General features: G+C 66.9%; 1 protein-coding gene and 1 non-coding gene across 5 annotated transcripts; both read left to right on the forward strand.

Moving 5' to 3' along the window:
* The first annotated feature begins 1,214 nt into the window (after positions 1-1,214).
* UCKL1 (uridine-cytidine kinase 1 like 1) lies at positions 1,215-12,065 on the forward strand. Of its 4 annotated transcripts, none has more exons than XM_054723702.1 (15): positions 1,215-1,397; positions 6,391-6,581; positions 6,735-6,841; positions 6,911-7,081; positions 7,157-7,228; positions 8,127-8,316; positions 8,390-8,451; positions 8,932-8,948; positions 10,713-10,811; positions 10,912-11,005; positions 11,086-11,148; positions 11,228-11,350; positions 11,424-11,531; positions 11,601-11,757; positions 11,838-12,065. In XM_054723702.1, exons 1-15 carry the CDS (start codon positions 1,297-1,299, stop codon positions 11,915-11,917), a joined length of 1,635 nt encoding a protein of 544 aa, XP_054579677.1. In that variant the 5' UTR covers positions 1,215-1,296; the 3' UTR covers positions 11,918-12,065. The 4 variants fall into 4 exon arrangements, with proteins under 4 accessions (XP_054579677.1, XP_054579676.1, XP_054579678.1 ...); XM_054723701.1 differs by lacking the exon at positions 8,932-8,948 and adding an exon at positions 9,867-9,886; XM_054723703.1 differs by lacking the exon at positions 1,215-1,397 and adding an exon at positions 4,346-4,439.
* A 1,780-nt stretch (positions 12,066-13,845) lies between these two features.
* On the forward strand, positions 13,846-13,922 carry MIR1388 (microRNA mir-1388). The gene has a single exon (NR_129085.2). It is a non-coding gene; the product is annotated as a microRNA mir-1388 (primary transcript).
* The last annotated feature ends 106 nt before the right edge of the window (positions 13,923-14,028 follow it).

A 14,028-nucleotide genomic window follows, 5' to 3' on the forward strand; every position in this document is an offset into this window, starting at 1 on the left:
CTGCCCCAGCCTCTCAGGTACTTGGCCCTTGGGGTGTGGGGGGCTGGTTTTTGCTGGGGGTGTTTCCAGGTCACCCTCCAAAGTCCACAGATGGTCCCTGGAGTGGGACTCCCGCCTAGATGTGTGGGAAGAGGCGGGGTCTTGGAGAACTTGAAGTTTAGCACTTTACCCCCGTCTTTGTCTTTAGAGTGGGTGTGGGGCTGCTGCCCAAGGCGGCTGGTGGTTGGACCCGCCTCCCTGCTCCCCTGGCTCTGGCTGGTGAGTCAGTGGCAAGCTGGATGCAGAGGCCTCCTCGCAGGGGCAGAGCCCTGGGTGGCTCAGCAGGACCTGCCCACCTCCACTCTGGCAGGAACACAGCCAGGTAACCTGGCCTTGGCTGACACCTTCGGTGAGAGGGTCCCGAGTGGCAGACTCCGGGGTGTAGTAGGCATGGACTATGCCCGAGACCCAGCCCAGGGCATAATGCCGGGTCCCTTTCTGAAGATCTACCTCTGGCCCTGCCCACCCCCTTGCCCTGAGAACAGGAAAGGGCTGACACTTCACACAAAAATAGGATGCACTTTATTTGCTTGTGCAAAGGCAGATGGATGAGGGTGTCTCCTGATGTGACGGGTGGCCCTCAGACGTAGCCTGCCCCCCCGCCCCGCCCCGTTCCTCTAGTTCAGAAGGGAAAGGACGGTGCACCCTGACCTGCGGGAGGCAGGCTGTCCCCGTGTGTCCTCGCTCTGCCTGCCTCAGGAGGCTAGTCCTGGAACTGAGGTTCAAGGGGGCCGGCCAGTTCCTCCCGCCTGGCAGCCACACATCCTGTACTTTGGGTTTCTTGGTTTAGTTTTTTTAATGCCAGTTCTCCGTACTTAAGTGCATTTTGAAAGAGAGGTCCCAGCTATCCCTTGTAACCATATATAAACATATATATTCTATCTACAAAGTGTTTATTTGCAAGCTGTTTTGACGGCGAGCTCGGGCCCTGCTCACCTCGTGACTGTCCCGGTCCTCGTCCCCGCCCCCAGGCCCTGAGTGGCACGGGCGGGCCATCAACTGTATGTATTAAAAATGGCTGTATCAAATAAATGTTTATTGATTGTTTTCCAGGGGTTGTGTGCGGCTGAATTTGTGGCAACACGCGGGGTAGGGTCCTTCCCCGGGCTGACGACGCCCCCTCTGGGGGGTGGGGTGGGGGCTACCCAGCCGCGTAGCCTTGTGGGATTTGTAGTCCGCGGGCCGCGCCGGCAGGCTCCGAACTGCGGCTCGAGCGGCCCTCCCCGCCCATTCGTCCGCGCTGAGGCCTGGAGCTCCATGGCGGCGCCTCCGGCCTCCGCCGACGCTCCCCGCTCGTCCCCGCCGCCCCCCGCGGCCGGAGACGGAACGGACCGGACGGCGGCGAAGAGCGAGGACCGGTAGGCGTGGCGGCCGAGTGCGGCCGGGGTCGCGCACGTCCCTCCCGTCCGCTGTGGGAGGGGCGGCCGCGGGAGCCCGAGCGCCCGCCCTGCCGCGGGCTGGGGCGAGGCGGCCTGTCTCCGCGGCGCACCGCACCCACGCGCTCGGGTCCCCGGCCGCGGTGGGAGGTCCCCGGCGGGCGCGGGCTGAGCCCGCAGCTGGGCGCCCCGGCGGAGGCTGGGCGGATGGAGCGCGTTCTGCTCCTCGAGGCTGACGGGTTTCTCTCCCGCGTGGACGGGCCTCGGGCACCCGGGCTGCCGCGTGTGCCTGCCTGACCCCGCGGCCGTCCGTTCTTCTGGGGCCCGCCCCCGCCCCCCGAGAGCCCAGCGCTCAGGATTCTGGGGGTCGCGTGGTGCAGGCTTGGTCCTCGGCCGCCCGCCTGTGGGGGAACACCCTCGAGGCTTCTGGAGGGGTTCGCGAGGCGACGTCGTGGGTGGAGTGGGCGGGGCCTGGCTGGCTGGGAGGCGGAAGCGGCCGAGAGGAAACTGGCTCCTGCTCGGGGCCTCGGGGCCGGCCACCAGGGGGCGGTGCAGAGCAGCGCTGGGCCGCGCCCCGGCCGAAGGCTGGCCTCCCTGCTGGTCCGCGCTGGGCCCTGGGAAGGCTCCGCGGGGGGCTCAGCCTGGGCTCCTGGGCTCCGGTGGGCCGTCAGGGGAGGGAGCCTCCAGGGCAGCCTGGGTGCTGCAGGGAGAGGAATGAGGCCCGGCGCCCTGCCATGGCAGCTCCTGCGGAGTGTCGGCTGTCCTCCTGGGCTCACACCCTCCCAGTGCGCAGCGACAAGAGCTGGGTACGGGGTGACGGCTCTAATAGGACCTGTCGGTGACACCTGCTGGTTCCAAAGAGTCTGATTTGGCCCAAGCTCAGAGGAGGCAGGGCCAGGCAGCTTCCTGAGAACAGCGCTCCCCGAGGACAGGTTGGTGGCAGCTCCTGCCCGGGCCTGCCCTGTGCACAGAGGACGGTCCCAGGACCGGAGGGCAGTGACTGGACGGCAGGGCTCTCTCCGGAGACCATGGGTCTGCCCTGGCGCTGCTCACCGCCCTTCCCTGACGCCGAGGCCTAGGGCCCCCCTGCAGTCCCTGCACCTCCCTGGAGGGCCCAGAGTTGGCTCTGCCGGAGTCCGGGGTCCCTGAGCCTCTCCCTGCCCACTGTCCCATCTCCTCCCACCTGTGGCCACACCTGTGGCCTGTCTATCTTGCCATCGTTTCCTGTGCCCGTAGAGGGTCAGCCCCATGAGGACAGGGACCTCGAACTCCCTTAACCCTGGCCGTGCTGGCGGACAGATGGGCACCTGTGGCGGGACCTGCGCTCCTCGGGCTGTCCTGGTTTGGTCCAGGTGGGGCGGGGCTGCAGCTGTGGGGTGCAGGGAGGCTGGCCCAGAGCATTGGGAAGGAGGGGTCCTGCCAGGGGCTCCAGGGGGGTGGGGATGCAGCCCCGTTCCTGCACCTGCCCCGAGAAAGACACCCTGAACCCTCTGTCCCTGAGCCCGGCCCTGGTGAACCAGCCCCCGTCTCTCCCCTACCCCTTGCCTCATTTTACTCACCCTCCCGGCAAACTTCCCTCAGCCGGGATGGGGTGTCAGGCAGGAGTGGAAGCCGTGGGTGCCTGCCCCACCTCTGCAGTCCTGCCAGCCTCCCTGGGTGTGGGCCAGCCCCTCATCTGCCCAAGCCCAGGGTCAGGAAGGAAGCTCCTGTGGGCAAAGCCGGACAGGCAGTCCCGCCTCCAGATGCCTCTGGCGGGTGTGGACACGCCCACGGTACCTAGGCAGGCAGGAGAGGCCCCTTTCAGATGTTTGACCCCTATCTGGAATTTTCTCTGGTGAGGTTCTGGCAGCCGTACGGATGTTGGAAGCTGAGTCAGGAGGAAAGCTGGCCCTGGCCGGTTTGGCTCAGTGGTTGGGGCATCAGCCCGCAGACCGAAGGGTCTCAGGTTCCATTCCCGATCTAGGGCATGTACCGCCATTGCTGGTTCCATCCCAGGCCCCGTTCGATCATGTGAGGGAGGCAACCGATAGATGTGTCTCTCTCACATTGATGTTTCCCTCTCTCGCCTTCTCTCTCCCCCCCCCCCCTTCTCCCATCCTTCCATTCTCTCTGAAAATGAAGGGGAAAGTCCTTGAGTGAGGATTAACACCAACGAGGAGAGCCAGCGACAGGCAGTGACCTGGCGGGAGGGAGGAGGCAGGACTTGTGGGCAGCCCCTGTGCTCCTTCAGCGACTCCCCTTTCTGAACCGCTCCTCTTCCGTGGGGGGCATGGCTGTGTCATCCCCCCACGCCGAGCACGGTGGCCTTGGGGGACATGCTGGAGCCTCGCTGTGGAGGGCGGAGCAGGCAGTTATTCTCAGATGCTCGGGAGGGTAGAGTTTCAGATTTGTTTATGCCTCTAGGAGGCACCTTGGGGACGGTGGGAGGCCCAGCCCGCAGCGGCGTTCACCTCAGCTTGGCCAAGACCTAGCTCGCTGCCCCTGTCCCGCTGGGCGCTCGGCCCTGCAGTGCAGGCGGGCCCGGGCTCTGAAGCTCTGTTCAGGGTGTTTCAGGGGTGCACGGTGGTCCTCACCACGCCCTGGGCCAGCCGTGTGCCAGCCTGTGCCCAGGGGCAGGTCACACCCGAGGCTGGCCTGTTCTCCAGCAGGGTCAGTGCTATTAATATCAGGCGAGTGCACAGCCCCAACTGGGTGATCCTCTTATGCCTGTGACCTCGGCTCTGGGGCCGGTGGTGAGAGCTGTTCCTTCGGCACAGGGGCCTGAGGGGCCTCCCAGCTGCTGGCTCCCTGCCTCCCAGTGGGTAGCCTCTGCAGCCGGGGGTCTGGCCTCATACTGGCTGCCCACCCACCCATGGAGGAGCAGTCACGTGGTTCCTGAGTTGTCCTAGGGGGCTGCTGTGGACCTAAGGTAGTGTGGGGTGCCCCTGCAGACACCTCGGATCACCTGTGTCCAGCCATGAGCAGCCCCCCAGCTTACCCTGGCATCAGGATCTCAGGGTGCTGGGCCCTGGGAGCAGAAGGCAGGTGAGTGGCAGGCCGCTGGTCCGCAGCTGTGGTGAAGAGCCCCGCCTCCCCTGCATCTCGTCGGTTCCTGTCGGGGGCGCTGCACGTCAGGGAGCAGGAGCCGGGCAGGTGTCGGGGCGGGAGGGCCACCGCCCGCAGGCACGGGGCTGCTCACTGCAGGCGGTCTGTCCCCCGGTCCTGTCTCTGGTTCGCCCCGTCGTCGTCGTCGTCAGCGTGCCCTGTCCGCCTGGGACGGGACGGGAACGAGGTCTGTGCGAGTTTGCCTATGGAAATCAGACGGCCGCGGTGAGAGGCTCGCTCTGAGGCACAGGAGGCTTTGTCCCTGGCTCCCAGAGAGCCGGGCTTGGAGAAGGCCGGGGCCGGGCTTGGCCGCAGGCCCCTGGCACGCCGAGGCAGGCGGGTTCCCGGCAGTCCTCCCTGGCCCGGGGAGGCGGCTGCCCGGGCTGTGGGCAGCCCCAGCCTCGGAAGTCGTCCTTGCCGGTGGTCAGCAGGACCTCAGTAGGATGCGGAGCAGGCACAGCAGGGACCTGGAGGCTCCCTCCAGAGGCCACCGGTCTGGGTGCGAAGCAGAGGGACCGGAGCGGTGCCAGCCCTGCCCTCCGCTGTCGGGGTCCGTTCTGCAAGGCCATCCTCAGCACGGCGCGCCCTTGCTGGCCAGGTCTTGCCCTTTGCAAACCATAATTTCTCGGGGTTTCCTCCCTGAGTAGAAAGCACAGAGGGGAGGGGCTTCCTTGTTGCCTGGATGGCTCCGTCTGCCATTTCCAGGGTGACCAGGGCCTGGGGACACCGTCTGTCTCCAGGGCGGCCGGTCCGTGCCAGTCTTGAGTCCCCCAGGCGCTCACGGTCCATGGTGGTGCTGTGGCCTGTCCCCACGCCTGCCTGCCACTGGGTCATCGTGGCGCCCAACGCCATGGCGATCATTAGCTCCGGGTTCTGAACGGAGCCCGAAGGTAATGGCCGTCCCCGCTGTGGGAAGCTGCCCCGCCCCCCCCGCCCCAGGGGGCCATGTGTCTCTGGCAGCGCTGCGGGCTTGCCTGCCCCTTCCCCTGCGGACATCGCTCTGCCCTCGGGGCTGTGGTGTGCCTGTCGCGTGGGGGCCGCGCTCCGCGCTCCTGCTGTCCCCAGCACGGGCACAGGGCCACCGGCGCTGCGGGTTGGAGCGGAGACAGGACTGAGCTGCAGCCCAGACCAGGACTTGGTCTGGTTTTTGATAACAAAGGGCAGAAATCCCTGTTCCAAATCTCGGTGCCCAGGGCAACCGTGGCACTGCTTCTAGCTCACTGTGCGCATACACGTCCCACGCACATGCGCAGACCGAAGGGCAAGCAGGCTGGCAGTCCACCTGCCGGTTTCACATCAACATCTTTGTTTACTTCTTGCCCGATCCCCTTCCAGGACCCCTCCCGTGTCCCCATCCGTCTCAGGCCTTTCCTGAGCAGGTGTCAGCCACCCAGAAGCCATCCCCGTTGGTTTTGGGGCCTCAGGCCAGTCACCACACTGGAGCCAGGCGGGCAGGATGTCCCCTCCCGTGAGCAATGCAGCGTGGGGATAGCTGGGCACAGGTGCTGCCTGCCTTTCCCAGACGGAGCTGCCACCTTGCGGCTGTGGGGCCTCCGCCCTCCGCCCCGCAGTTTGCAGGGTGCTGGAGGGCGAGAATCCGTGGCCTCCCCGAGGGCCTCCCAGCTCAGTCTCCCTCCCACATCCTCCACGCCACGGCCCTTGGCATGGACGGCACTCCCCCTGCATTTTCGTTGCGGTTTGCTGTCCCTCTGAGCTTGTGTGGACGGTGACTGAGGCCACAGGCCCTGCGGGTGGGGGCAGGTGGGTTTTGTGTGCCACCTCAGCCATGCCCGCGGCCCGCACGGGGAGGACGTCGCAGAGACGGCCACGCTGGGCCTGACGTGGCGGTGGGCGCGGCGGGGCCGCCGAGCGAGCCGCTCTCCTCCTGCAGCAGCAGCACCGAGGCCCTGGACAGGCTCCTCCCGCCCGTGGGCGCCGGGCGCTCGCCGCGGAAGCGCACCACCAGCCAGTGCACGTCCGAGCCGCCCCTGCTGCGCACCAGCAAACGCACCATTTACACGGCGGGGCGGCCGCCCTGGTACAACGAGCACGGCACACAGTCCAAGGAGGCCTTTGCCATCGGTGAGCCGGCTGCCACCTCCCTGTCACCCGCGGGCGCCAGGGCGCTCTCCGGCGGCAGAGGGCGGGCTCCCAGGGGCGGCGACTTGGTTGGAAGGCTCTCCGGCCCCAGCCCCTGGGACCCAGGTGTGCCGCCACCTCCTCTGCTCCCCGCAGGCCTGGGCGGCGGCAGTGCCTCTGGGAAGACCACTGTGGCCAGGATGATCATCGAGGCCCTGGACGTGCCCTGGGTGGTCCTGCTGTCCATGGACTCCTTCTACAAGGTGAGGTGCCGGCGGCGGCCGCTTGCCGGGGCCGCCCGCCCGCGCTGAGCGCACGCCTGCCCCCCTCAGGTGCTCACCCGGCAGCAGCAGGAGCAGGCTGCCCTCCACAACTACAACTTCGACCACCCGGACGCCTTCGACTTCGACCTCATCGTGTCCACCCTCCAGAAGCTGAAGCAGGGCAAGAGCGTCAAGGTCCCCGTCTACGACTTCACCACCCACAGCCGCAAGAAGGACTGGGTAGGCCCGGCCGCTGGGCGGGGGGCACTGGGCACACGGCGGCACGGGCGCCAGCACAGGCCCTTCCCTTTGCAGAAGACACTCTACGGTGCCAACGTCATTATCTTCGAGGGCATCATGGCCTTTGCTGACAAGACGCTGCTGGAGGTGCGGGCGGGCTCCAGGCCACCCTCCTGCCAGGACGCCCTCCCACGAGACTCGCCGTCGAGGCCTCCTCTGGGCAGGCCTGTCACTCACCCTGTCCCGTGGCACAGGGTCACCTGTCCTATCCGATATGTGGTCCCTGGGTGTCAGTGAGGAGCGGGCCCTCTCCCAGGAGGGGGTCCAGGATGTGGGTTTGAGCACACAGGGCAGGTCTGCCACCCACAGAGAAGATGAAAATGCCCTTGGTGGCAGACCGAGGGGCCACACTTCCTGGGTCTGGGCACAAGCTCTGGGCTGGTACCTCGGTTTCCTTTCTGTCCCCCCTGCACACACCACGTTCCTGTCGGTGTTCTCTCTGCTGTGCTCTGGGGTCCCTGCGGTTGCCAAGATCGCTGTGACGTTGGGGGTGGTGGGCATGGCTCATGTGCATGCTGGTGTCTGGGAGGGAGTCGCCCCTGCTGTCTGTGGGTCTGCGCAGGGTGCTCCTGACCCTGGGGGCATGGACAGCCCGGCCATTCCGTCCTGGCCCTGCAGAGGCTGTGCTCACAGCCGCTGTGCGCTTCCTGTGGGAATCCTGAGGCTCAGGCCCCAGGATCCCGCGACCCCTCGCACCCCCCATGGCTCCTTCAGGGGTTACCTGCTGTGTGCTGAGTGTGGGGACAGACCCCAGACTCACCGAGCCCTAGTCTCCAGTGTGAGAGCATCAGTGAGGGAGGCTGCCTAGAGGAGCGTCGAACCCGTGCCCTTGGACCAAACCTGGCTGACGGCACCCCTGCCCTCCAGACCCTCCATGTGCCGCGGGGCCTGGCTCGCTCTCGGGCTGTGCAGGAGCCAGGTCATGGTCACACGGCCTCGTGGCCTCTGCGTGCTAGCTTCCCCAGCAGTGGCTTCTCCCCTCCAGCTCCTGGACATGAAGATCTTTGTGGACACGGACTCTGACATCCGCCTTGTGCGACGGCTTCGCCGGGACATCAGTGAGCGTGGCCGCGACATCGCGGGCGTCATCAAGCAGTACAACAAGTTCGTGAAGCCAGCCTTCGACCAGTACATCCAGCCCACCATGCGCCTGGCCGACATCGTGGTGCCCCGAGGTGAGCCGCTGCGGGGAAGGGGCGCGCCGCCCGTCACCCGCCCGCCGGTTCACCTCCTGCCCTTCCCACCCAGGGAGCGGGAACACAGTGGCCATCGACTTGATCGTCCAGCACGTGCACAGCCAGCTGGAGGAGGTAAGCCAGCTGGCCAGGCCTGTGTCCCCCCCCCCGGGCCCTGGTCCAGCGGCCCCACTGCTCCTGCCGTCCTGCTCGGTCAGTCCTGTGTCCTGTGGACACAGCGAGGCTCCCTGAGAAAGTGGGGCTTAGGTGCGCCCCGGTGCTCCCAGCCTGAGCTCCTGTCCCTCCCACCCTTTGGAGGGACTTGGGTTTTGGTGCAAGTCCCACGTCCTGAGCACCCTTAGCGTGACCCCGACCAAAGGTCACATGTTCTGGGCTGAGGCCTGAGGCTCTGCCTGCCCAGGTCAGAGGGCGCCCAGGTCAGAGGCTCTAAGGAGCTGGCCCCCTCTTGTGACTGGGACTGTCCTCCCATGTGGCATGCCCATTCCTGGGGGGCGGGGGCGGGGCACACGGCAGCAACAGGCTGTCCGGTGACTGTGAGGTGAGTGTGCTGCCGCCATTGACGCACTGTTCCCTTGTCTCCTGTCACTGCCGCAGCGCGAGCTCAGTGTCAGGTAAGATATCCCGCACCTGTCCGCACAGACAGGCCTTCCCGGCACCCACGGCGCCAGGACCCGGGGCTGTCCTCGCTGCTGCGCCCACCCTCGGCAGCCCTGGTCCAGGCACAGGAGGGGGTGTGGTGGCCCCCACACTGCTTCTGCCTTTCCTTTGGGGCAGATGAGGAAACTGAGGCACAGGGAGGTTTAGGGACTTGTCTAGCCACAGGCACGACCCTCAGCAGCCAGAGGGCTGGGGTGTGCGTTTGCCTGATCAGAAGGGCTGGACCGCCCAGCCCTCTGGCCCCCCGCCCCCCGGGGCGAGTGCACAGACAGAGCCAGGAGGAGCTCTGGAAGGCCAGGGCGGCCAGCGAGTCCTGGGGTGCTATCCTGTCCTCACACAGTGGGCAGCAGGAGTGACCCGCTCTCTATGGAGTCAGGAGGTGCTGGGCTGAGCCACCTGGCGAGGGAGCCCCCAGTTCGTGCTCAGAGCCCCTAAGCGCCACTGTGCTGGAGCCGCAGCTGCTGCCACTGCGTGGTCCCCGGCTCACCAGGCCCGGCCCGCGGTCTCCTGGGCCGGGTCCGCTGCGAGCCTCTGCTCTGAGAAACAGTCTCCGGGGTTCAGGTCGGAGAAAACACCTCCGCACAGCCAGCGACCCTTCCCCTGCTCTGGTCCGCCACGGCCAGCAGCTGGCGCCCCACCTCCGCGGCCAGGAGGTGCTGCTTGTGGGTGGGCGGCATGGCACCCTGGGTCACCTCCTCCGGGGCTTCCTGCGTCCGGTCCTGGCCGCCCACCTCTGCTCCTCCCGGGCCACCGGGGGCCGGGCCCGCGCTCCCTGCTGAGTGGTCTTTTCTCTGTTCTCTTCCTCCTCTAAACCTGGGGTTGCCTGCCCTTCCCTCCCCGACACGCTCTGCGCCTCCTCACCTGGCGAGCAGAGGAAGCTGCGCTGGGATATGTGAGGACGAGTGCAGTGCTGTGTGCTGCCTGGCTGTGCTGGGGCTGCGCCCGCCTGCCTGCCCTCCCCCCCTCCCCTCCCGTCCCCCTCCCCCTCCCCTCCCCTCCTGCCCCTCCCCTCCCCTCCCCTCCCCTCCCCTCCTGCCCCTCCCCTCCCCTCCCCTCCCCTCCCCTCTCCTCTCCTCCCCTCCTGCCCATCCCCTCCCCTCCCCTCCTGCCCCTCCTGCCCTTCCTCTCCCCTGGCTACCCCTGACCCTTCCCGGTCCCCTGCTCCTGTTCCCTGGCTCCCTCCGGGCATGGGGCAGCAGGGGGAGCTTCAGCCAACTTTGTCCCCCTCTCCTGAGGGGCCTCCCATCCCCGGGGGGAAGGGTCAGGGCTGCCCCAAAGCTCAGCTGTTCCCTTAGAGCAGGGGTGGGAACAGCTGCCTGTATCTGGCCCTCGGGGTGAGTTAATTGCATGTGTGACAAAGCGCAGGCTGATGTGAAGTTGATAATTGTGTGTGGCCCACGGAGGAGGCTATAGAGATCCACGTGGCCTGGGGGGCAGAGTTCCCGCCCCGCCGTAGGGAGGGGTGTCCGGTGGGGACTCCTTGCAGGCTGAGGCCCCGCCCACTGCCTGGTCCCTGCTTCGGGGGAGGGAGGCTCCCACTGCAGCTGGCTCTTCACTGCCCTTTAACCTTGGCCTTGGCCTCGAGAGGGCGGGGCTATGGCAGGCCAGGGCCCTCCCTCCAGATGAACCCAGGGAGCCGGCCGCCCCGCCGCATCAGCCCAGAGTCTGGAGTGGGAGGACGGCCGTGGGAGAGGCGCTCAGTCGGTCTGTGTCCCCAGGGCCGCGCTGGCCTCGGCGCACCAGTGCCACCCGCTGCCGCGGACGCTGAGTGTCCTCAAGAGCACGCCCCAGGTGCGGGGCATGCACACCATCATCAGGTGAGGCCCTCGGCGGGCGGGCGGGCGGCAGGGCGGGCGGGCGGCAGGGCGGGCGGGCGGCAGGGCGGGCGGGCGGCTCTTGCTGAAGCCCCGCCCACAGGGACAAGGAGACCAGCCGGGATGAGTTCATCTTCTACTCCAAGAGGCTGATGCGGCTGCTCATTGAGCATGCGCTGTCCTTCCTGCCCTTCCAGGTGCGCAGGGCCGGGTGGGGGGTGGGGCCGGGGGGGCGGGGCCCCTCGTGCTCACAGCGCCCCCCACCTCTGTGCCGCAGGACTGCGTCGTGCAGACCCCGCAGGGGCAGGACTACGCCGGCAAGTGCTACGCCGGGAAGCAGGTGCGCTGGGGGCGGGGCGGGGCGGGGCGGGGCGGGCCCCGTGGCCTGTGAGGCGGGTCCAGCTCGGCGTCCCCCTCAGATCACTGGCGTGTCCATCTTGCGGGCCGGGGAGACCATGGAGCCGGCGCTGCGGGCGGTGTGCAAGGACGTGCGCATCGGCACGATCCTCATCCAGACCAACCAGCTCACCGGGGAGCCGGAGGTGCGGGGCCTGGGTGCGGGCGGGGCTCGGCGGGGCCGGGGTCGGGGTCCTCTGATGCTCTGGCTTCCCCCAGCTCCACTACCTGCGGCTGCCCAAGGACATCAGCGACGACCACGTGATCCTCATGGACTGCACCGTGTCCACGGGCGCCGCGGCCATGATGGCTGTGCGCGTGCTCCTGGTGAGTGGGCCCGGCGGCGGCGGGCGGCGGCGGGCGGCTGGGCTTCCCATCCTGTCCCTTCTGGCGCAGGACCACGACGTGCCCGAAGACAAGATCTTCCTGCTGTCGCTGCTCATGGCGGAGATGGGCGTTCACTCGGTGGCCTACGCATTTCCACGCGTGAGAATCATCACCACGGCCGTGGACAAGCGTGTCAATGACCTGTTCCGCATCATCCCGGGCATCGGTGAGGCTGCCAGGCCAGTGAGCGGGGCATGGGGGCCGCCAGCGCCCGAGTGCCCCACAAGGGTCTGCTGCTTCCTCTAGGGAACTTCGGTGACCGCTACTTTGGGACTGACGCCGTCCCCGAAGGCAGCGACGAGGAGGAAGTGGCCTCCACGGGTTAGCCGGCCGCCAGCCTCTTCCACTGCGTCCCCACCCAACCACCTGCCTCCTGGCCCTGCTTACCGAGTACAGACTGACCCATTCTAGTTCAACAACCTCACCTTCATACCTTATCTATATCTTTCAAAAATAAATGCATTTTTAGAAAAACTGAAATTCTGACCAGTAAGCTGGCGCTGGGAATGCTGTTCTGCCTGGGACTGGGCTTGGGCCTGGCCCCGAGCGGCCAGCTGCCTGTCCCCAAACTGCAAGGCAGCCGGGGGAGGTGGCGTCGGGGGACTGCCCTCTGTGGCGCCCTGGCCAGGCCGGCCTTGCCTCGGGCTCAGGGCCAGATTTAGGAGAGGGCAGAGCTGGGGCCCTGGCTCTCTGGATGAGCCACCCGGCCTGGACCTGGGGCCCTGGGTCTCGCGGGCAGCCTCTGCAGGCACCCGCCCCCACCCCCACGTGTGTGTACTAGGCAGGAGGCCCAGCGGAAGTCGGTGTGCGGGCGGCTGCAGGGGGAGTGATGAGCCGGTCCTAGCTACTAGCCAGAGCCCCAGTTGCAGGAGCGGGCCAGGGCCTCGGCGGGTCAGCCGTCCTCCACTGTGTGCAGCGTGCCTTCGCTGCTCCGGCTCCTCAGCCGCCTGGGGCAGGCCGCCTGGGTGAGGGCGCACGACCCTGATGTCTGGGCTGCTCTGGGTGAGCTGTCAGGCTCCAGCGCCCTCCCCCGCCCCCTCCGCCCTGGCTTCGGCCTCTTTCCTGTCCCCCGGTGTCTTTAGTCTCACCACCCCCCACAAAGGCCATGTCATGGAAAAGCTTGTCATGGGCGGAGACAGGAAGTCACTGGGTGGGGGCCGGGCCAAGGGTGGGCAGATAAAGGCGGAAGGGGTGGCCAGGGGCCAGGGACAGAGGAACGACCTGGGGCCCAAAGGTCAGCCGAGGGCTTCTCCCGATCCCGGTGAGTCTTCCCTCTCCCATGTCTCCCTCATTCTTGTGCGGTGTGCTGGGCACCTGGAGGCTGCAGCAGGCTAGCCCCTCCGGAGGTGCGACAGGGCCACGAGGCAGGGAAGATGCCATCCTGTCGAGCCAGGTTTCCCAGAGGAGGACTGGGGTGCACAGTTAGAGATAGCCGGACAGGGGTAGGTCATTCCTGGGTGGCCCCCCGAGTCCAGCAGGGGGCTGACCAGCTCCCAGAAAACAAACACACGTGCACGTGCCGACACCACCAGACACGCTCGTGCGGCAGCAGCCGTCCACCCGCAGACACGCATGCACATGTGTGCTAGGAGGAGAGGGTGCAGCTGCCCCCCTCACCCCCCCCCTAGGGAGACAGCCTCCCCCTCTTCTGGAGGGTCTATGGGACCTGTCTCCTCCAGCTGGGACCCTCATCAGAAGCAGCGCAGGGAGACCTGGCCACAGGTGAGGAGACTTCTTGGGCCCAATTCTTGCCAGGGGCCCCTGGAGTGGCGGAAGTGGGTCACCTTCCAGACAGTCATGGCGGAGGGTAATGGGGAGCCAATGGGAGGAGGGGCAATTCCTCTTGCACCTGGGAGCCTCCCAGGTTCCAAGGTCCAAAACTGTCCAGGGAACAGCACCTATTACAGCTACTGGACACATCAGTAGAGTCCAGTTTGAGGAGAAGACTCGGTGGTGCCCTCAGGGATGGATGAACCCACCCCGGATACCCTCTGACAGTCCGATTGGGGGCTGGGAGCCAGGTGGCCTTCGAGCTGCCTTTCTGAGCATCTGGGCCTCTCTCGCCTGGAGGAGAGAGGAGAGCGTGAGGATGGGGCTGCAGCCTGGACATACGCACAGAACCTGGGAGGGACGGTTGGGCAGGATGCAGACCTGGAGCCACTTCCTATACTGGTTCAGAAGCTTCTGGTGCACTCACGGGGAGGGTCCAGGAGGAGAAACCTGCCTGCTGAGCGCTCTGCCAGCTGCCCCTGGGCAGTGCCTCCAGGACTGACCAACCTGAGAATGGTGTCTCCAGGTCAATCTCAGGTTCGTCAGCCTGTGAGGTGCTGACCCTTCCCCGCAGTGGCTGCCACAGGCACATATGGTTGTCACACTGAGTCAGGCATGTTGCACATGCCCACAGGGTCTGGAGGGCTGGCAGGGCCTCATGGTGCCT

This window comes from Eptesicus fuscus, chromosome 12 (genome assembly GCF_027574615.1).
Source record: "Eptesicus fuscus isolate TK198812 chromosome 12, DD_ASM_mEF_20220401, whole genome shotgun sequence".
Lineage (NCBI taxonomy): Eukaryota > Metazoa > Chordata > Mammalia > Chiroptera > Vespertilionidae > Eptesicus > Eptesicus fuscus.

What these genes read in the sequence shown, in the direction of transcription:
- UCKL1 (XM_054723701.1), top strand. Translation starts at nt 1,297, where the DNA reads ATGGCGGCGCCTCCGGCCTCCGCCGACGCTCCCCGCTCGTCCCCGCCG. An exon ending in TGCACAGCCAGCTGGAGGAG is followed by an intron (nt 8,452 to 9,866) that starts GTAAGCCAGCTG and finishes CCTGGCGAGCAG; the next exon opens with AGGAAGCTGCGCTGGGATAT. An exon ending in AGCTCACCGGGGAGCCGGAG is followed by an intron (nt 11,351 to 11,423) that starts GTGCGGGGCCTG and finishes GGCTTCCCCCAG; the next exon opens with CTCCACTACCTGCGGCTGCC.